This window comes from Brienomyrus brachyistius, chromosome 13 (genome assembly GCF_023856365.1).
Source record: "Brienomyrus brachyistius isolate T26 chromosome 13, BBRACH_0.4, whole genome shotgun sequence".
NCBI classification, from domain to species: Eukaryota; Metazoa; Chordata; class Actinopteri; order Osteoglossiformes; family Mormyridae; genus Brienomyrus; species Brienomyrus brachyistius.
The window spans coordinates 12,793,852-12,815,204 of record NC_064545.1 but is presented as its reverse complement, the minus strand read 5'-3'; the positions used below and the strand labels follow the sequence as shown (position 1 = coordinate 12,815,204).

The following is a 21,353-nucleotide window of genomic DNA, read 5'->3' as shown; positions in this document are numbered from 1 at the left end:
CCCAGCCCCCAGCCCTTGGGGTGTCAGGCAATGGAGCCACCTAGTGAACCACCCTTAACACTTATATAAAATTAAACTGTAAAGTCATATAAAACAACACAATATGCGATTAAATTCTGAGGAGTGATCTGGCAATTTTGGGAATATCCTCAGCTCTTTTTTAATTTTTCATTCTTAATTATTTACTATTTAAAAAAACCTTCAGAAACATGTAGTTAAGCGTTTTATCATACCTGCTGGTATTTCACTGGAGCTAAAACAGGAGCCAATCACAGGCCTCACCACGCCAAAGCCAGGGTAATCCACCAATCACAGAAACAAACCGGTTTTAGAAAACTTGCTATTTTAGAAAACACACTTTTTTTACTCTTACAGCCACACCCCCCCAAACCCAACTGCCCAGTATGTGCAAACTAACGTGTCACAGAAGAAGTGTGAAGTCAAAAATGGACAAACAGCAGCACAGTTCAGAAATATTCACGTGTTTATTTACAAATACATTTTGCGTTGTGTTTGCATAGACATTTAAAAAAAAGCTTTAAAAATGTATTGTAGTAAACAGATTTAGAAAATTATTAGAAGTATCATTTAGTTTAAAGAAATATATGCTCTGTGCATTTTTTTCCTCCACAATAAAGCGAACACATTGTTTATAAATATACACATATATTTCATTTATCCAAACAAACGGCCTCTCCTGTACTCCTACATCATTTGGTTTGGTCGGATGCTACGGGGGAGGCATGGACCAGGGATTTGGGGGGTGGGCCATGTCCCATAAACATCTGCAAATTACTTTTTTTTTTTTAATCAAACTAGTGGTAAGTCAGACTACTAATTAGGTGTTTCTTGCTTGCATCTTCTCAAATCAGCTTCAGAGTCCTGCAGCCCCGCATTGCCCTTTGTGTGCCAGCACTCCCAGCCCCCTCCCACACTCTCCCTCTGTCGCCGGCTTCCCCTGCTGAGCCTGTCCATCATAAGAGGACAGCTTCAGCAGACGATGAATGACTGGCTTTTCCCAAGAATCACCGCTGCTTTTCTTTATAACTGTCCGATACCCGGGGAGTTTTAAGGGACAAGAACGGAGCCGGGAATTTCACTTAAGGAAGGAAGACGGAGTAGGACACCTTAAGGAGGGACGGAGCACCAGAGATATCTGCCATGAGATTAAGATGGGGGGGTTTTTCCACATCCAGGGCTCTTCAGTGGATGACGTCATCGCCCAAGGTGGCACGTCTCCGCTCACAGAGGCCCTGCTCACGCACCGCAGCAGCACCGGTAACCACTCAGTTCCAGGCCCCCCCGCCACACCCTCCCAGTCCTGCCATCCACGGCCTCATCTTCTCTGGGTTCTTACTGGGTATCCTCGGTGACCCAAAAGCATAGGCACAGCACACAGACAATCAGAGTACCGAAACCACACCCGTTCTCCCTCCCAGGGGCCACCCCGAAGGTAAAGAATGATTGGTAAAGGGCGGCCGTCTTCACAGACAGATGGGGTGGTTAGCAGCGCCAAAGCTATGTCAGCTCTTAAGAGAGACCGGGAGAGGACTCTTGCGCCCCCGCCAGGCCAAATTTCAGTACTACACCTCTCATATTCTGCAACATACTCACTCCCTCATCGACTTTCCCTCGCCACCTCTCCTTTCCACTCACTCTCCCTCCCTCTCTGCCTCCTGTTATCACCAACAAGAAAACGTCTTGTAAATGCTCATTAATTTAACATGAACACTAACCCTAAAAGAAACACGGAAAAATTATGCTCCCCCACACTTTGTTCGTTCTTTAAACATTTTTAGAGAATCAATAAATAAATATATATTAGCCCCTCTTAAGGGTGGTTTAATTGACAGAACTGACTGTGATCGGCGGCCATGGTGACAGAGATATCAGGGAGGGAAGCAGAAAAACAGCTGGGGACAAGGGGGGGGGGGCTATAGGGGGCGGGGCCAGGGGTGGGATGGGGTGGAGCCATATAGAGAGCAGGGCTGGGGATTGGGCAAGGGTCAAGATCGGGTGACAGGAGGAGGTGTGTGCACTGCCCCCCAGTCAGTGGGTGCCATCAAAGGACTCATCCGGAATTAAGGTTTTGAAGGGGCGATCCCAGAAAGTGGTGGTGATTCCAAAACCTGTTGAGGGGGGAGACAGTGGTGGACATCAGAAAATGGATTTATTTATATATATACATATACACACATGGGAGGGGAGGAGGTGAGGCAGGGTGATCGAGCACAATGAACAACAGTAAAAGGCAAGATCGCGCAACGTGAAGCTGCTCATCATCCCATGGTTGCCCGGCCCAAGACCGAACCAGAAAAGAAAAAACACAGCTTCATGGGGGTGGGGGGGGTTTCTCATGTTTGCTGAAGCTCACAGACCATTTTACAGATTTAGCAGCTCTGGCTCTCCATTGCCATTTATAATCGAGTAATGTTAGTGAGGTTTATAGTCTGACCAATACACCAGTACAGGATTTTCCAATACCAGTATCATCAGTACTCATTTCTATATTTGACTATTTAAGAATACAATAATTAAATCCTGATATAATGGCCAAAAATATTTTTTTCCAGACACACATAACAAAGATTTTCCCTAACATTTATTATTATTATTATTATTATTATTATTATGTAATTACTTTAATCTCCTCAACAAGATAACAAAGACATAACATAATGTTATAAAATAATTTTGCCATAAATCATAACTTGAACAAGAGTTCAACATAATAAAGTACTGATAAGTGAGAGTCACGTTCATAAAAATACACTTGACCATCATAAACAATAAGATACCAATTTATCTGCAATTAGCTGACAATGGCCCACAGTATTGCCATGCTAATTTATCGGTCAGGTTCTGGTGAGGTTAGCAGCAAACTGAGGCTGGAGGTTGGGTCACAGGCTAGGGAGGGACATCTACACCACTAACACAGTACTGTACCTGCTCGCTGGTGCTCAAAGTGGTGCTTGACGTGGTAGACTTTCAGGCCGTACATGTAGGAGCCCTTCTGGGGAGCACCATAGTGCAGGTAGTAATGGATCATATCATACACCACGTAACCGCACAGTCCCCCCACGAACATGGACAGGCCCAGGCCATAAGGGAAGACAGCCTGCATGAGCAGGTAGAAGGCGCCGATGACAGGTGAGGCCAGGCCGGGGGGGAACACCAGGCGGGAGCCATCGAACGGAGACTGTGGGGTCAGAAGTCAGAGGTCAGATGTCAAAGGACTCCAGAGCAGAGTACACAGGTGCCCACCTCCCTGGTCCCACTCACCTTGTGATGCTGCCCGTGCAACAGGAAGTGCAGGGTGATGAGGTAATAGTTGTGGGCCGGAGGGCGCATGTGAAATACGAAGCGATGGATGCAGTACTCAATGAAGGACCACACGAACATACCAAATAGGAAGATCAGAGGGAAGGTGTACTTGTGCACCATGACTGAGTAATCTGCAGGGGCGAGCATGTCAGACAATCAAGAGAGAAGCAGAGGATGGGCATTTCAGAGAATCAGGAGAGTGGGCATGTCAGAGAACCGGAGGGTGGGAGTGACAGAGAACCGGAGGGTGGGAGTGATGGAGAACCGGAGGGTGGGCGTGTCAGAGAACCAAGCTCTGCCATTATGTCACTATAAAAATAATGCAGGGAATGTGATTTGATTATATAAGTGATATTTGTATGATCTTGACAGCTTTCAGGTAGGTGAGCATACAAGTAAATGTGGGTAAAGGTATATGTGGGAGTGGGGGGGGAGTCTTACTTTTGGTGATGAACAGTCTGGTTTTTTCCTGTGCTAAGGTGGTATAGCAGTACCAGCTCAAATATAACACCAGGGGCATCCACACAACTGGGACCATGTACCTAGGAACACATGGAGCACAAGATGACAGAGTCACTTACTGAACACACACACACACACACACACACACACACACACACACACACACACACACACACACACACACACACAGAGTTTACCTTCATACATCGAGCACAGAGAGACAGTGACTTACTGAACACACACAGAGAATATGATTTAACACACAGAGCACTGGAAGACAGAATGACTTACTGAACACACAAAGTATAACTTAACACACAGAGCATCGCAAAATAGAATCAGTTACTGAAAACACACACACAGTTTAACTTAATACGCCGAGCACAGGGAGACAGTCACTTACTGAACACACACACACAGAATATGATTTAACAGACAGAGCACCGGGAGACAGAGACTCTTACTAAACACACACAGAGAATATGTAACTTAACACAGAGACACACACACATACATACATACAGTATCACTTAATACACAGAACACAGGGAGACATAGTCACTTACTGAACACACACACACAGTATAACTTACTGCACACGTAAAACACAGGAAGTCTCACTTACTGAACATAGACAGCACAAGGGGAAAGTTTCAGTAAACAAACACATACAGTGTTACCTACTGAATGCACATTGCGCAGAACATGCAGAGATACTATATAATGTCACCTATTGCTCATAGAATCATCGTACACACAGAGATCTAACCACACTAGCCAATCAGATCAGGTTTGCGAGTCTCACCAGGAAGTCTTGGTGCTGGCCTCCAAAAATTCAGACTGGAAAAGCCGGATGGGTCGGTCCACGGGCTGATGCACCCATGTGTCATACTTTTCACGCAGATGCCCAACCTGCCACGCCAGGGGCTTGTGCCAGTCTACCAAGTCCTGTGGGGGTTGGGCCAGCCACCAGGAGCCAAAGTTAGAGGAAAGTTCAAACACAAATTTAGAGGCACCAGATTTGCCATAATAGAAAAGTCAGAGTACCAAGGACTGCCAACAGAGGGAGCCATTGCACCACACCTATGATGACACTGCTTGTTTGGTTAGGTTCGCAGTGGTAATGCAGGAAGTAGTGGCATTATATGAGGTTTTGTTGAACTCCACAGGTCCCTGATAACAGTTATCAGGTGACCACGGCGATGAGGTCACCTACTGAGGCAGACTCATAACAATAGACCCACAGATAGCGAACTGAGAAAGAACATAGTGGCTGCTGGGAAACTGATCAGAAAGGGCCTTGCTTAGCAGTTGTACAAGGTTATTTTGTTCAAAAGCTTATTGAGGCTGACAGTAACCAATGCAAAATATTAATAAGCATGGCATCAATGAAAGGGAAATAGCACGTCAGGCCAGGGGTTTACAGTCAGACAAGAAGTGATGCTGGGACTGACTTGTTACTTGGACCCTTAGGGGGCACCATGCTCAGAGCCTCTCCATTGGACCCATAGGGGGCACCATGCTCAGAGCCTCTCCTTTGGACCCATAGGGGGCACCATGCTCAGAGCCTCTCCATCGGACCCATAGGGGGCACCATGCTCAGAGCCTCTCCTTTGGACCCATAGGGGGCACCATGCTCAGAGCCTCTCTATCGGACCCATAGGGGGCACCATGCTCAGAGCCTCTCCTTTGGACCCATAGGGGGCACCATGCTCAGAGCCTCTCCATTGGACCCATAGGGGGCACCATGCTCAGAGCCTCTCCTTTGGACCCATAGGGGGCACCATGCTCAGAGCCTCTCCATTGGACCCATAGGGGGCACCATGCTCAGAGCCTCTCCTTTGGACCCATAGGGGGCACCATGCTCAGAGCTGCCCTTTTGGATCCATAGGGGGCACCATACTCAATGTCGCTCCTTTGGACCCATAGAGGGAACTGCACTCACAGCCCCCCCTTCGACCCCAAGACTTGTTCTTGGGTTTCTTTTCCTCACAAATAAATTCACTGCTCTGTGGTCTCATGCTTTTGGTCGGCTGCCCATTTCCTCAAAAGGCTCAGTGAAGCCGGGTGAAAAACGTCACCAGTAGAACATCTGATCGCCTTTCCCGTTCTCCTGGCTAAGCAGATAATCAACACCTCAAGTAAACAACAAGCTGGTGGCAGACAGCCTCCTCTGCCTGTCTGTCCTTCGTTCTAGGTTAGCCTTCCAACAGGCATTCTAGCTCAGTGCAAACATGAAGACAGGTTTAAAGCAAAGAGGCGACAGAGTAAACAAAGTGGGGGAGATTTCCTGACCCCGCCCCATGTCCACCCCTGGGGAGGGGATCATGACGTGATTAACATGCAGCATGGCTATGTGGGCCAGAGTGTGTGAGGAAGCTGGGTCAGAGACCTAAGGAGCAACAACCTGCCCCCGTGCAAAGCCCCAGAGGTTGGCAGTGAGGCACAGACAAGGTCTATGACTTCTGCAAAAGCCAAACCCAACCCCCCATCCTCCAAGCTGGGGGGGGGGGGCATAGTGAGGTCATGTTTTCATTCCTGATAAGCAGTTCAGCCTGTTCTTCTGAATGTAGGGGTAGTGCTGGTTTAAAAATGGATGACCTGCATGCGACTGGGGACTCGCTGTATTACATGCGACAGAAACTGAGCGTTGCATTAAGTGACTGTTCGTATAGCAAAACACATCAGCTGCCTGCCATGATCTTCTGACCCAAGCGTGTCGCTCCACTTGGTGCATCTGGTCGCCACGTCGCTGTTACCCAGCCCAATCGGTCAAACATTAAGCCCATTATGCTTAACCCCACGCTTCTCGTGCTGTTAATTAGTAGCAATGAGTGCATTCCACCCTCCACCCCCACTACCCCAAGCTGAAGCAGTTGACATCCACCATCCACCGGCCAAGCTGCGGGAAACGCCAGGCAATTCTCACGCATGGCAAACACACATGTGTGTATTGCCAGATTAACCCAAGCAACTGTGTCCTGCTTGGTAACACTTTACATCAACAGAAAAAATTGCATGATTATACAATTATAATGTTTGTTATCATCATACAGTAAAATCCTGGTGTAGTGGACTCGCTTATAACGGAATTTTACATATAACGGACAAACAATTTAGTTCACAGGGCCACTTTTAGCTGTAGTTTTGTTCGGCTAAAACAGACATGCAGGCTCCGCCTACAAGGCGCGTGGAGTGCTGGTGATATCCAGCGCAGATACATAGTCGGGATTGTTAATAGTCACGCATCTGGTCAGGTAAAGTTGGATTACTACATGTACAATATAATAATCTATACCACAAGTGTGTCTGGTGGGGTGTGGCATGAGTAAATGGTGTCCTGTAGTTGTGTTCTGGGCATACAGCAACTCCAGGTCCCTTGAAGTCCATTGTAACTGGATTTTACTATATAATGTTTGTTATTAATGTATAATAAAGACGTTAAGGTATGTTAGGATGTTAATGATACTTACATACTGCTTATGAATTTTCTATTAATGCATTATGAAAGGTGCACTCAATGTAAACCATCACTCTTTATTTATTACATGAAGACTATAGGTGTGTTGGGTATTTTTCATTCCTATAAAATATACACGTGCAGTTTGATGATATTATTGCACAGCAGACACACGCTCCCTGGTGGCAAGGCCAGACATGCCACCCCCCTGCCACCCCCTCACCGTTTCAAAGTCGACTTTGCTGCAGCGGCTGGTGGCTGAAGGCTCCTCCTGCTCCTCCTTCTCATCTGTGTGCTCCTGGGGCTTCCTCCTCCCCCTTACCTGAAGGAGAGAGAGGAGAGACGGAGAGAGAGGAGAGACAGAGAGAGAGAGAGAGAGAGAGAGAGAGAGAGAGAGAGAGAGAGACAGAGAGAGAGAGAGAGAGAGCGCGATTTCAGTCATTTCTTAACTATGGTTTCTATATTACTGCTGATGGCGAGCAAGCGAGTGAGGTCTCTTTATCCATGGCATGAACTCTGCAATCTGTAAGCCAGAGACCAGGTTTGTGTGCAGGGGACCCTCAACGTGGCAGAACCTGTCACTTATTAGCTTATTTGTGCAGATGTTTTTCAGGAGCCCACAATATAAACCATACATTTAATAAAAATCTTTAAATGTGGTTTAAAAAATGCCACAAGTCTTGTATTTTGTTTGGTTACTTATGGTTAAGGTTAGGGCTGGGTAGGGGTTAAGGTCGTGATAGTTAGGATTAAGGTTTTCCCATATAAATGAATGGATGTTCCCCGCAAAGCCTTCAATGCTCCTCCCACCCTAGGGTAACCTGCAGATCTATTGGGTCGGGGGGGGGGGGGGGGGGGGACACTCCGTCCTCCAACTACAGACTGTGTGTGTGCTGCCAGGGCTCCACATCGGCCACTATATCAGAAGGTCCCCCTCTCCGTGAGACAGTCTAGTTATTAACCTGGTCATACTGCAGGCCCAAGCAGCTTCTAAAAATCACCAAATCCAGCCTGATGCTCCTCCCATGACCCCCTCTTTCGTGTCACACATATAGCCACACACATGGCCATGCATGCACACACACAAACGCACACACACCCGCTGACGTGCCTGCCGAGGTGTCAGCCACAGGTCTCTCCTAACTGGCCTCCAGCGGATGAAACATTAACCGGCTCCCGGACTCTAACCTACAGCATCTGGCTGACATCACTAATGACATCACCAGTGCTGTGGCTCCGCCCCCCAAGCAAACACCACCTCTCAATGGTGTCCACTCTCTTAACCCGACTAAACTATGCTCATTTCGTTTGTTCACATAAAAGTCACACACATAGCACTAATGAAATGAATAATAGTCATACTACTATACCTCACTAACTCAGATAAACCTCAGATTATGGAGGTTTACTGAAAAAGCTAATTCAGATCAGTTTTAATCCTGACATGCTGCTCTAATCTACTCCCCTTCTAGAAAAGGTCATATTGACATCCTGTTACTGTCTGCTCATGCCAAAGGCGACCCCAGCACTGTTGATCTTTCTCACCAAGCGTGCATCAGTCGTGTAGCTGGTGAAAACCCAACCAAGGGGGAGAACCCAAACTTACAACCACACATATGGGATTTGAATCCACAGCCCCAGATATGGAGATACTAGGCCATCTGTTGAGACACTAATAGCTCTGCACTGTTGCCACACTCCTTTATGGACATGGTCCTTTGAAAGTAGCTCTATGGGGAATCATATTGGAGACATATGGGGAAACTCAAGAGCAGACGCTTAGTCTGTGCTGGTCCCGGGACATGCAGTGAAGCCCGCGGGGGGACTTCAGAACTGACGTTTGCTCTCTAATGGCTGCGAGACACACAGTGAAGCCTGAATGGGGACTTCAGAGCAGAGGCTGTGTCTTGTGGCCCAGGGACATGCAGTGAGGCCTGAGGGGGACTCCAGAGCAGAGGCTGTGTCTTGTGGCCCAGGGACATGCAGTGAGGCCTGAGGGGGACTCCAGAGCAGAGGCTGTGTCTTGTGGCCCAGGGACATGCAGTGAGGCCTGAGGGGGACTCCAGAGCAGAGGCTGTGTCTTGTGGCCCAGGGACATGCAGTGAGGCCTGAGGGGGACTCCAGCGGAGAGGCTGTGTCCAGAGCAGAGGTTCAGTCTCTTATAGCCCCATAACACAGTGAAGTCCAAAGTGGGACTGCAGTGTTAAGGCTGTGACTCATATGGCCCTGGGACATACAGTGAAGCCTGAAGGGTGGCTCCACAGCAGATATTCAGATATTCCCTTAAGCCTAGTTCACACTTCATTTTTCAGCATGTGATTTTGTATGTACTTAGACTGGGGACAGTCATTCTCATGGCACCTTACATTTGGCATATTACATCTGGCTGCGGATGGTTGTGGTCAGTGCATTCATACAGCAGTGATATTCCACCAGACCAGGAGAGGGAAGATATATTGCAACAAACACAAATACAAGCAGTGTAGTGAAACGGGTAAACTTTTATGAACAGATTTATTTTTACTAGTCAAGATTTGGGCAGTATTACAGTAATAAGGCATACCACAATATTTTGAAATCTTAAACAAAATTAGCCAGGACTCCAACACCCCCACCTGCTCAGCGAATTCCATCACCAAGATTTCAAAATTCCAGAATAGTGCTGCTTTTTAAAGTACTGTATACATATATATAATATCGGGACAGTATGAAAAATTACATATGCGGATGATATCTCCGACCCTCCTCATACAGCTGCTCACCATAACTACTACTACAACAGTTATTCTTCCTCTGCTCATTTGTCGTTGACTGCTGATCTGTGAAAGTCCACCCTACCACCTGCTGGAAATACCTAATCAATTATCTTGCACATGCCTGGTAGATGTGCAGAGGTCCCCAATCTGGGTTACAGGCAGAGTCCGCAGGCAATCCCTGATGACGAAATGTATGCCACATTCCCTCATTCACAACTGAAAACACACACGCAAAAGTGAAGTATGAATTGACCTTAACAGCCCCAGGATATATATATAACCCCAAGACTGAGGGTGGACGCTGCGTCGCTAACGGCCACCGGGATGTGGTGAAACCCAAGGGGGGAATCCACAGCAGACATTCAGTCTAACAGCCATGGAACATGCGTTGAAGCCCACCCGACCGGTTCGGGCTGCTCCAGTGTCTCTGAGGTGATGAAGGGACGCGTAACCACGGCAATCCTGTCAGCCAGCAGAACCACCACCTCGCCACACAATGGGCACCATGGATACAGGCTCCAAACGTAGTGGCGGTAACTAGGGAGGCTGGTAACTGGCTGACACTGAAACCAGTACATTTCCCAGAAGACATTAACGTGCTTTGCGTGAAGACACACCATTGACTGAATTTTTTAAAATAATGTTATATTCGTCAACGCAACTGTGGAAGATGGCGGCACAGGAGGTAGTGCTACCGTTCGGCAACCAGATGGTTGCAGGTTCGAGCCCTGGTTCCTCCTGACCCCATCAAAGTGTCCTTGAGCAAGACACTGAACCCCAAATTGCTCCCGGTGAGCAGGTTGGCGCCTTGCTTGGCAGCCTCCTCCACCAGTGTGTGAATGTGTTTATGGATGGGTGAATGCGAGGCAAAATTACCACTTACAACTGAAAAATACATTGTACTATAAAGTTAAACAGCAGGATGTTCTCTTCGCATCAGCAATAAACTATACTTTTCAGTGTGTTATCAAATATTTTTCAATATCTAACAATGGTTGGTTATGTAGCACTTGACTCACACAGCCCTAGAGGAAATCGCAGAATGCAGCGAAACACAGAGCATGAGGGTGCCGGTCTGGTAGCGAGCAGGCCAAGGGGGGCAGGCGACCCGCTTGCGTGTGAGCACTTTCAGGAACGTGCTGAACTTTCTGGATGAGGCGGTCTCTCTCGCTTGACTTCTTCGGCACGCACACACTGCTTCCTAATGCCTATGCTAATGATAACAACTTACTCCATCGGGGAGGGGCAGCTGCCACACATCCTAAACAAAGGTGGCTCTAGCAATGGGTGCCATGGCAACAGGGAGCGTCAAAGTGGCCCTGCCTCTACAGCAAATGAGTCACGGCCTGATACACTGTTCCAGGCCCTGAGAGTCATGGGAAGGGCGTTGGCCAAGGTACACCAAACAACACTGGAAGGAGCAAACCCCGCACAGGGCCACCATGGGACCCCACCAGCAGCATATGACAGTGGTGAGCAAAATAGGGGAACGAAACCCTATAAGAGAAATACATTTCCCAGAATTCTTGGCCCAGTGGTGACTGGCACTGCAAAGACGGATCAAAAAGTTTTTAAAAGAGAGATTGCTAAAAGCAGGATTATGGAGATGGGGAGCAGCCGGGAGGTGCCACAGGTAAAAAGGAGGTGGGATGGACCCCCCAGCCAGCCGCTGTCTGTAGCATGACAAATGGGATACTCGTCTTTCATGTACATGGTTGATGGAGGGAAGGGAAGAAGAGAGAAAAGGAGCCCCCCCCTTCCCCCACCCCATATATGGCACATGACAACACAGCCAGTACCGTTGGTGGTTTCCAGTTAATTGCCTTTAATTAGGAAGCAGAAAAAACTGGAGAGATGGGACCTGGGCTGCATTCACAGCTGGGTCTGGGGGGGATCTGGAGATGGACTGGGGACTGGGGGGTGGATGGGAGAGGGGTGGGGCAATGCAGAACCGTGGGGGCTTACAGAATCTCACCATCCACACAAAGACTTTTCTTTGTAACCAGTTTTTCCCAGAATAGGGAGGGGGGAGGGGTTGCAGTGGTGTCAGTACGGCCACCAGCTCCCCCAATCAGCGACAGAGATACGGATGTGCTGAGGAGGGAAGAAGAAAGATGGAGTGTGAGAGGGATGAGAGGAGACTGACTGCGGCTGGTACTGGAGGAACAGGGGGCACAGTGTGTCGCTGCAGGGGGCTGGAGCCAGGCACACCGGCTGAGTCTGTACCAGCCGTCCCATCTCTGCCTAGCCCCGCCCCTGAGCCGGCTCCCACAGCAGTAAACACGGCTCCTCTGATCTAGGGGGGATGCTGGGCGTGCCAAGCCCCCAGGTGGCGACGATAGCAACCTCCACTCCCCAGCAGCATGCTCCCAGGGATTTTCCGCCAATTGAGAATGCACCGTATGCACAGGGAGGGTAACACAAACATGCGGGCAGCTCCAGGTAAACTCCGCTCACACACGTACACACACACTTAAGAGGATTTCAGCCAGCTCATACCTCTCATCCAATCAGTCCTATTTGAACTCGGGTTTGAGGCAATTGCTGCTCACCCTCACTCACACAGGCACAGACCTGCCCCTAGAAGGTAATCTCTGTACTTCTGCTTTCATTACCGCTTTCATCGTTACAACCATCACTGGTATTCCACCTCTGATCATCCAAAGCTAACAGCTTTGTAATACAGACAGCAGTAAAAGAACCAAACCTGGGACCTGCAGGGGTTATAGCGGACCGGCACGTGTCTGGGATTCACAGCCGTTTAGGAACCAGGAAGACGAAAGACGCCGAGAGGTAGAAAGAGCAGATGCGGAAAATAACTGCCGTGATTCAAAATGAGGCAATGGGCCGTTTGCCATGGCAACAGGCGACTCAGGCAGTCCCCCCCCATGCAGCATTTCTGAAGCGGGGGTTGCTCCAGAACGTTCCGTAGGGGCACCACAGAACCGACCTGCAGCAAAAACCACGTGCACTTTGAAGAATCAAACTGAGGAGGGGGTTCCAGCCCAGCCCCTTACATGGTTCACAGCCAACCATCAACACGTCCGAGCGGCTGACCTGAGAATGACATCACAGCTCCAGGGCGGACAGAATGATTAAGGTTGCACCATGGAATCTAATCTACATTTATTAATTACTATATTAATTACTTATTTCACATTTCAGTTTATTGGACTTGCTCACCATTGAACCTACAAGCTGATAAAGCATCGTTGACACAGCACCCCCTGCAGATGAAACCTCTAAAGCTGAATCACTTCAGGTCACTTAGAGCAGTGTTCCTCAACCCGGTCCACTGGGACCCCCAGCGGTCCACGTTTTTGCTCATACCAGGACTGGGAGCAGGGAGGGAGGAAAAACCTGGACCATCTAGGGGGTCGCACTGGACCCGGTTGAGGAATGTTACCGCCATGAATGACCCCCAGGCCACTGCAGGAGGCGGAATTTCACAAAGAACGCTCTCTCTTGGGGAGCAAGGCCACATGTGGGGGGCCCCCCGGGGGATGAAGTGGGCTCCTCATGCCATCAAGCAATGCTTCACCATTTGCCTGATTTAACCTCTGTCTCCCTCCCCCCAGCAGAAATGACAGGCTACAGATTACAGGAAATAAAACAGCTGAGCAGTGAAGATCTGCAGACTGATTAGCCACAAGCACCGAGTGTTTTATTGGTGTGAATTGCTGAAAAAAAACTAAGCAATGAAGAGCCATCGTTGGTTATGCTGCTGTCACCTGGAATAGAGATCTCCTGACCTGGTAACACCACTAGGCACTGCGGGCGGGACAGCCAGAACTGACTTGGCCAATGAAAGGTAACTTTCTTGGTCACCAACCGATGTGGGTGGGGCACCAAGAGTGGGCCGGGCCACAGAGGACAGCCAATGACTGTCACGGTTGATGAAAGGGCATTTGTCTTTCCTCTCCTTCAGAACGAGGTTGACATTCTTGGCATTCTTACCCCACAGACACCCGTTCTTTGCCACCCCCCCCCCCCCCCCAATGCATCCCAAATCTTTCTTCCGCAAACCGAGCGCAAGGCAGCAAGAAGTGGTTTGCATGAAAAGTCGAATTCACTGCCACAAGCTCCATGCCACTGTTGTGGAGTATTTACTAGCTCGACAGACATCCCAAGTGGGACCTGGAAGTCTGTGAGGGCCTGAAGAGGCCCCGGCACCGTAGAGGCCGGCCGTAATTAACAGCAAGGAAATTAACGGGCCCCAGTGGCAGGTAGCCAGCAGGGCCGCAGCCATTGTTGGTGGAGCGTCAAAATCAATCTGACCTATCAGCACCCCCCCCCAGAGAGCTATGGCCACTAGAGGCCCTCCATGACAGGGAGCTGGGGCAGACCTGGATATGACGCCACAGGCCTGGGGGCTCTGGAGTTATCAGCCCGCCCACACCCATCCAACTGTCAACCTGTGCGGCTCACCTCTAGCCTTTGATTCACTCACAGCGTTTCACCCAGAAAAAGCGTTTCAAAGGAGACACGCATACAAAGAAATCTGTGGTTTTCCGAGTGAAGCCGCATGGTGCTCGGAGCTTTGTCTGCGCCGCATTTGGCCGGAGGGAACAAAACGCCCTTTCTGAGGAGAAAAATGCAGATGCGGATTCATATTCAGCAGGCATTCTGGCGGCATGGAATTCGCAAGCCTGCCTTCAGAAAGTCGCTCTCAAAGGTTACCATTCACTCCCACCGCATCAGGCCCCCCGCAAGGCCTGGCAGAGATGGCGAGGAACAGGGCACCCGTACAGCCCCTAACGCGGCACACACAGGTGCACGGTCGCCGCTCCTTGCGCGGGAATGCGAGTCACGCCCGTAAACGTAGACCACAGTGAAATGGGGAAGAGCGCGCGAGACCCAAATGTGACAAGCTGCCGTTCCTCACCTTCATTATGACAGTCGCAATTCAGACACGCCTTCAGCAGTGTTACTGGCAGGTGAATCAGTGCAAAGGCATGCACACACACCGCTGGGGAATGCTACACACACACTGCTAGGGACATGCGCCAACCCCATCACCCAGAAGTCACTACTGCAAAGGAAAGAGAACCTCAGGGTGAGTCACCATGCTATCGTGGAACATTTTAAGACTGGACTCCGTGTAGGAACACAAGCTGGCTTTATCTCTGTTGAAATTGTACTTTCCTGACAACTGACACATTTTACACATGTCTGCAAATACCGGACTGACCAGGTGAATGCTTCTCTCCCTACTGCACACCAGTCAGGTGCCTAAACCTAAAATGAAGGTCAAATTCCTCTCTGGCATGCTTTTCTCTCCATCTATCGCCCAGTTGCTGTCCTCAGTGAGGTTGGCCTGGGACTGGCACAAGGCAGGGCTGATACACTGAGTGGGATGCCAGCCCATCTCAGGGCACACTCGCGCGTACATTACAACTACACATACACTACAATTTAGAGATGTCAATCCACCCAGGTACGTATCTTTGGACTGCAGGAGGAACCTAAACAATAGGCAATATACACACAGGGGAGGCAGAACTAGAACCACAAACCCTGGGCGCATGAAGTGATCCTAATAGTATAACTATGAGACAATATGGTGAGTGCATCTGAGTATGTGAAACATACATAAATAAAAACTTCTACGCTAAAAAAAAATAATAATAAAAATCGGCATCTTTAAGGCACTCCGAGGCAATTATGTTGGGAAGGGTCTGTTTGAATTTTCCAAGCTGAAACACACATTTTCTGATAAATTCCACTGATGCTTCAGTACAAAAGTATCTTTCAAACCCGACCGATTTCCTGGGACTGTCAAGACACGTCATAGTAAAGCCGGTGCATCAGCAGGCAGTGGCTACTGAAGAAGCAGCAGGGAGAGCAACACGCAGGCGGGAGCCCCGCAGCACAGACGGTCCAGGCAAGTGGCACATGGATGACTGTTTGCAGTCATAGGCGGTACGCCTCTGTCGTCAGGGAACTCCTAACACTGACAAATTGACCAGGCCTGACCTGAGCTCTGGCGAATCAGTGGCAGCGATAAGTCAGAGTCCCCCCCCCCCCCCCGCGCCACGGCCCAGTGACATGCCTGAAACTCTGGTTGAAGTCCGCGGACTTTTTTTTACAGCTTTATCGGTTAAACGAGTCCAGGGTGCATGACTCCCATACCTATAACTGCACTCCGCATACACCTGATCTTTGAAAGCGTGCAGAAGTCAGCAGAAGAGTGACCCCACGAGCTTCGGCAATCTCAGAGAGTGCCACCCAGCTCCGGAATCCACTGAACGCGGTTTGATTCACTTCCGGCGGCTCACAGAGGTTCGTCCGGCAGCACCTCTGAAGGTGACACTGTTTGTCTTTCTGTGCAGATCTGCCCTCACCGGCAGATCTGGACAGAACACTTTGTTTAACAGTCAAACACCCAGAGTGCTTTGCCCCAGCCAAAGGAGGATGCCAACAGCGAGCGGAGGGAGGCCCGCAGAGACGTGGCATGTTTCCGGTACGTCTGTTCCGGGATCGCAGGGCAGCGTGGGTAGTGTACCGTCTCCCAAGCGACAGTCAGGGTGTGCATAAGTAACAAAACAGCTGAGGTTTACGTGCAGGTACACACACCCATACATACATTAGGTCTCTTTGTGTGATCTCTCCATTCATGTCTATGGGCATAACCCTAATCCCAATAATGACAACCTTAACCCCTACCCTGCCCTAACCTTAACCATAAGTAAAAATTTGGCATTTAGTTTTTCGATTGCAGTCACAGATTTTTATAAAATTGAAGTTTTGCTTGTGGGGACACAAAAAAAAGCGTCCCCACATGGGCAAAAATAACAGGTTTTTATCACATTGTTGAGTACTACAATGTAACATATACATGGCCACATACACACACACACACTGCCTGGAAAGCAAGCCCAGTAACACCTGGAGAGAAGGTTCCAGTAAAAACTGTGCTGGTAGCCGACCCAATCTGCCAGTAAGAGGAGCAGAGCACTGGAGCGTACCTGGGGGAACATGCCGCGTCATCATGGTTGTCCCTCCCAAAGGCAGCCAAGCCATGCCTTTATTTATCTAGGATCTTCTCTATCTGAGCTGGTAGGCCGGAGCAGAAGGGGGAAGGGGCTGAGGAGTCAATCAAGGGTGGAACAAAGAAAATGGGCCAAAGAGCACGCGGCTGGTAGTGCACCTTCCCTTACAGGTACAGGTGCGAAGGGGCAACAGGGGAGTTCACAGAATGTACCAGAAGCACATTATTCAATTCAATTCAATTCAATTATCTTTTATATAGCGCCTTTCACAACAGAGACGTCCCAAGGTCCTTTACATGCATGTGTTGCGATACTCTCTGTAACGATGTTATAATGTTATACCGAAACATTAAAATACATTAAGCGTAGGGCAGTGCACCCAAGGGATTCTGGGACCTTATGTTTGCCCACTTATTGTACCAAACTATATCTGTAGAGAAGAGGGTCACGCCCACAGGACTGACAGGGCCAGGCATGCGCAAACACCAGCAGGCGTCGCTCCGAGAAGAAAGAACAAGCAGGCCTCCAGCGCAGCCGCGGGGAGTGCTGGAAGGTGACACACATCGGGCCATGGAATCAGGAAGGAGGGCACGGCTGCGAGCACAAAGGTGAACCATGTGACCTATTGCCATCGCTGACTGAGAATCAACAACTAAAAGTTTAAGGAAAATGTATGATGGACATGTCCCTGCATGGTGAGCCAATTCTCCATTACCCAGCATGCCCTGCTGGCAGCTGGGTTAGGTAAATTGAAATCAGTAAATTAAATCTATAATAATAAAATCAATGATTTAAATCTATCATATGCAATCATACCCTGACGGTGATTCGCCTCCACTGACCACTGCATCGACCCATAATCCTCTGTCCTGTCACGTCCTTCAACCTCAGGCTCACCATGTCGGACAGAGTCTGACACCTGTTTGCAGACACAAGCACCAAGCGCAGCCGACCCCCACATTTGCCATCCTTGAGACCCCTCCACCCCCCATCCCCCACTGCAACCAGCACTTAGCACCCATGGAAACATTGTCACGGGCTGCTGTGTGTTGTGGGCTTAATTCCTGATGCCCAGCAGGTGGGGCAGACAGGACCGACCGGTTTGAGCAGCCATGGCAGAGGTGGGATAAGGCTCATGCATGCTGATCTAACCTGAAACGCGGCCTCGCGCGCACAAACAAGAACACACACACATAAAAATGTCAAAAAAAAAAAAAAAGTCCTAAATCTCCATGCGTCTTGGCGCGACGGCAACGGCTTCCTGCACACATTTTATGAGTTATCAAGGAGGGGAAGAAACCTCGAGAGTAATTCTCACGCTGACATAATCGCCCGAGCATGTCTGCCAGCTAAAGCTGCCTCAAATAGCCAGAACCACAGATACCAAAATTTTATCTAAGGCAGCTTAAAGTTACCAGAACGTTGACAGCTGCTTTAATAAATGACACACGGTGTATCTATTGTTTGATGACATAAAAACAACAGAGAAAATAAACTGAAAGTGACACAGTCACAGGAAGTTTGTTCGATGTGTGAAATACAAAACAGCCTTCCAGTCTACTGGGATCGACAGTAGCCAGGCCTCAGGACGCAGAGATGCACGGTCTGGGGCAGGCTGTACCCCCGGAGCCCCCGCCCCCCCCATGAAACCAGGCACTGTCCATCTCCAAGCAAAGGGAAACCAGATATAAATTTATGAAGGACTCCTTATCTCTGAGGTGCAGGCCTATCTAAGAAGTCGATTCAAGTGTTGCCATGATACCAGAAAGGGGGGAGGGGCCAGTTCCCACCAGTGCCTAATGGGGCAGGGCGCGCGTTCAGCCTACATCCCCCGTCAGGAGAAGGAAGTTTGGTGCTTACGTCTCAACCCACACCACCTGACACATTCAAGTGCTCCCACTGATCAGTACTGGTCACAAACTCCTCTTTAATCTCTGACATGAACATGTTCAGAAACAGACTAAAGCAGGCGTAGCATGTGCTGTCCAAATTCTAGCCTTTAATGTTGTTCTAAGCATGTTTGTGGGATGAGACCACACAGTGGACACACCTTTCCAAGCTCACTTCAATCACCTCCCATTGGAGGAGGTTACCCAAACCTGACTAACTTCCTGCTCTACCTTTACCCCATCTGTTACTAATGTGTAAATAAGTGAGTCCAGACCCTACAATAAAGTGGTGCCTGATCCAGAAACTTTCTAGTATGCAAGACTGGTTATCTGCATGGTTTGGAGTGCTTATACATCCAACTATACATACCTCAATTCTCGTTAAATAGACACTTATAAAGTGTAATACTTAATCTGGTTTACAACCCATTGACGTTATGGGTGTGCCTGTACAACTGAGGGGAACATAGGGACAATTGTAGGTTCTAACTACACAATGCCACCTGTGATTCATTAAAATGAACTGATTCAATAAAATATTGGCTCACATTCCAAACTAAATGAGCAAGCAGGATAACAATGACTTACAGCATTAATGTATAGCTCTTGTAACTCAACAAGTAGTGCATTGTGCTAATGCAAAAGTCGCGAGTTAAAATCCCAAGAAACATTGTAACCCTTCAGTTGTAAGTCGCTTTAGACAAATGCGTCAGATAAATCGGTTACTATAGATTTGTACTGAATGGCCATCCTCTGGTTTCGGCACATGTAGATCCAAAGAGGCCGAATAGCTCTCGCAATACAGAAAGTGGGCGGCCCGGCCACCTTGTCCTGTGCGGTTATACAGCCACCCAGAAGCTGCCCTTCTTCTCCTAAGTTCTGAAAGTCGAAACTAACGCGAATGCGTTTAACTCCAGGGCCCCGATCACTTAACCTTGACGTGATTTTACAATGTGCGTGTCGCTCGGGGCTATAATGGAGGTTGAACTTCACTCAGCGGGAGTAATGGCAGGAATAACAAGAGCTCTTCGGACACCTTCCCTCCTTCCTCTGTGCTAGGTATATGCGCACATATCCTGGGTGCACGCCCACACCTGCTTAACAACTTTTGTCAGCAATAAAACACTTCAGCGACGACGCACGATTTCAATTACAAAATGTTCGGTTATATATGAAAATACACAATATGTAACATAGTCTAAGAATAATAATAATGCCCATTTTGTACATGGAAAAGGCAAATGCATTTACGGGAGATCCTGCGTGTCCGTATTATTTTGCTAGAGCCATTTTTCCTTAATTTCACTCAGCTTGTTAGGTCGGTTTGTGTGGAAGGTGTGAACTTTTAAATAGCTGACAACTGATGTTACATTGTTTCATATCGTTTAACCGCATAATGGCGAAAACAGAGCTGATCGAGTTCCTTCCTCTAAAGTCAGCCGAGAAATGCAAGTTAAAGTGCGCGTCCTGATCTGCGCGTTAAGACCGAAACCTCCAGCGGAGACTTTTAAACTGAATCTGACAAAGTCGGGGTCCCGTCCGGGAAACCTCCGTAAATGCTGGCGCTCAGTAGGTTTGGAAAGTACCTGCGTGTCCCGGACGCTGTCCTTGTCCAGCTCCCCGATGTAGTATTGCTCCATCCAGCGCCGTGCGTTCGCCGAGTGCCGATGCGGGGGTCCCTCAATCTCTTGGCTGATGTCGCTCCCCGAGCGGCGCAGGATAAGAGCCTCGCCACCCGGGTGCCTTCGGAGGAATCCCGTCACATCATAGACTCGGTTCCCTAGAAGGACCCAACAGGAGTCTTTGGTGTGATGCCGGTCCACTTCTTTCCGTGAGAACAAGCGAGGGGACACCGAAGAAGACATGGGTTCAGCGTTCTGGTGTCCAGACTGACATATAGCAGAAGAGCACTCGTGGGATCCGCCCTGACAGACCGGCAGTCCGTGGTCTGAATCGTCTGGTTTCGTTCACGGCTTCGTTAGGCGAAACAGCCAGTGGGCTCATTAGCATGCTCATTAATATGTATAAGGCACCTGACTTGCACTCCGAGGGGCACCGTAAGCATGCAGGATCACGCAAGCACCTGTCGCTGTGTGATCCTTCATAGCACCCAGCAGCTCTTGCATAACCCGCGAGGGGTCACCGTGACCCGCGATCAGCATCATTTCCATCTATAGGAAGCCGGCCATCCTTTTCACCTGCTTCTGCCTCGAGGATTAAGCTGCCCGGAATCATCTGAAAACGGGTTTTTGATTTAGAAACACTATAAGATATACGGCGCAACGGATATCGTTTAATAGCCAGGAAGCAGAAACACTTCCTGGTTTTTATTTTTTTTAATTATTATTTTACATGAATTCGTTCTTTAGGTCAAGATGATGACTTATTTGTCGTTTTCATTCGTATGGAGAGGCGCTAAAATGTGCAGAATTTCATTTGTATTTATTTGAATTTACTTGAGATGTTAAAC

The 21,353-nt window shown here is 48.7% G+C and overlaps 1 protein-coding gene across 1 annotated transcript; it reads right to left on the bottom strand.

The window, feature by feature from the left end:
- Positions 1–1,930: 1,930 nt before the first annotated feature.
- Positions 1,931–21,095, bottom strand: fa2h (fatty acid 2-hydroxylase). Its single transcript, XM_048972652.1, has 7 exons — positions 20,470–21,095; positions 7,470–7,568; positions 4,592–4,734; positions 3,766–3,866; positions 3,283–3,455; positions 2,947–3,199; positions 1,931–2,129 (listed from the first exon to the last, which is right to left on the bottom strand). Exons 1-7 carry the CDS (start codon positions 20,746–20,748, stop codon positions 2,050–2,052), a joined length of 1,128 nt encoding a protein of 375 aa, XP_048828609.1. The 5' UTR covers positions 20,749–21,095; the 3' UTR covers positions 1,931–2,049.
- Positions 21,096–21,353: the final 258 nt, after the last annotated feature.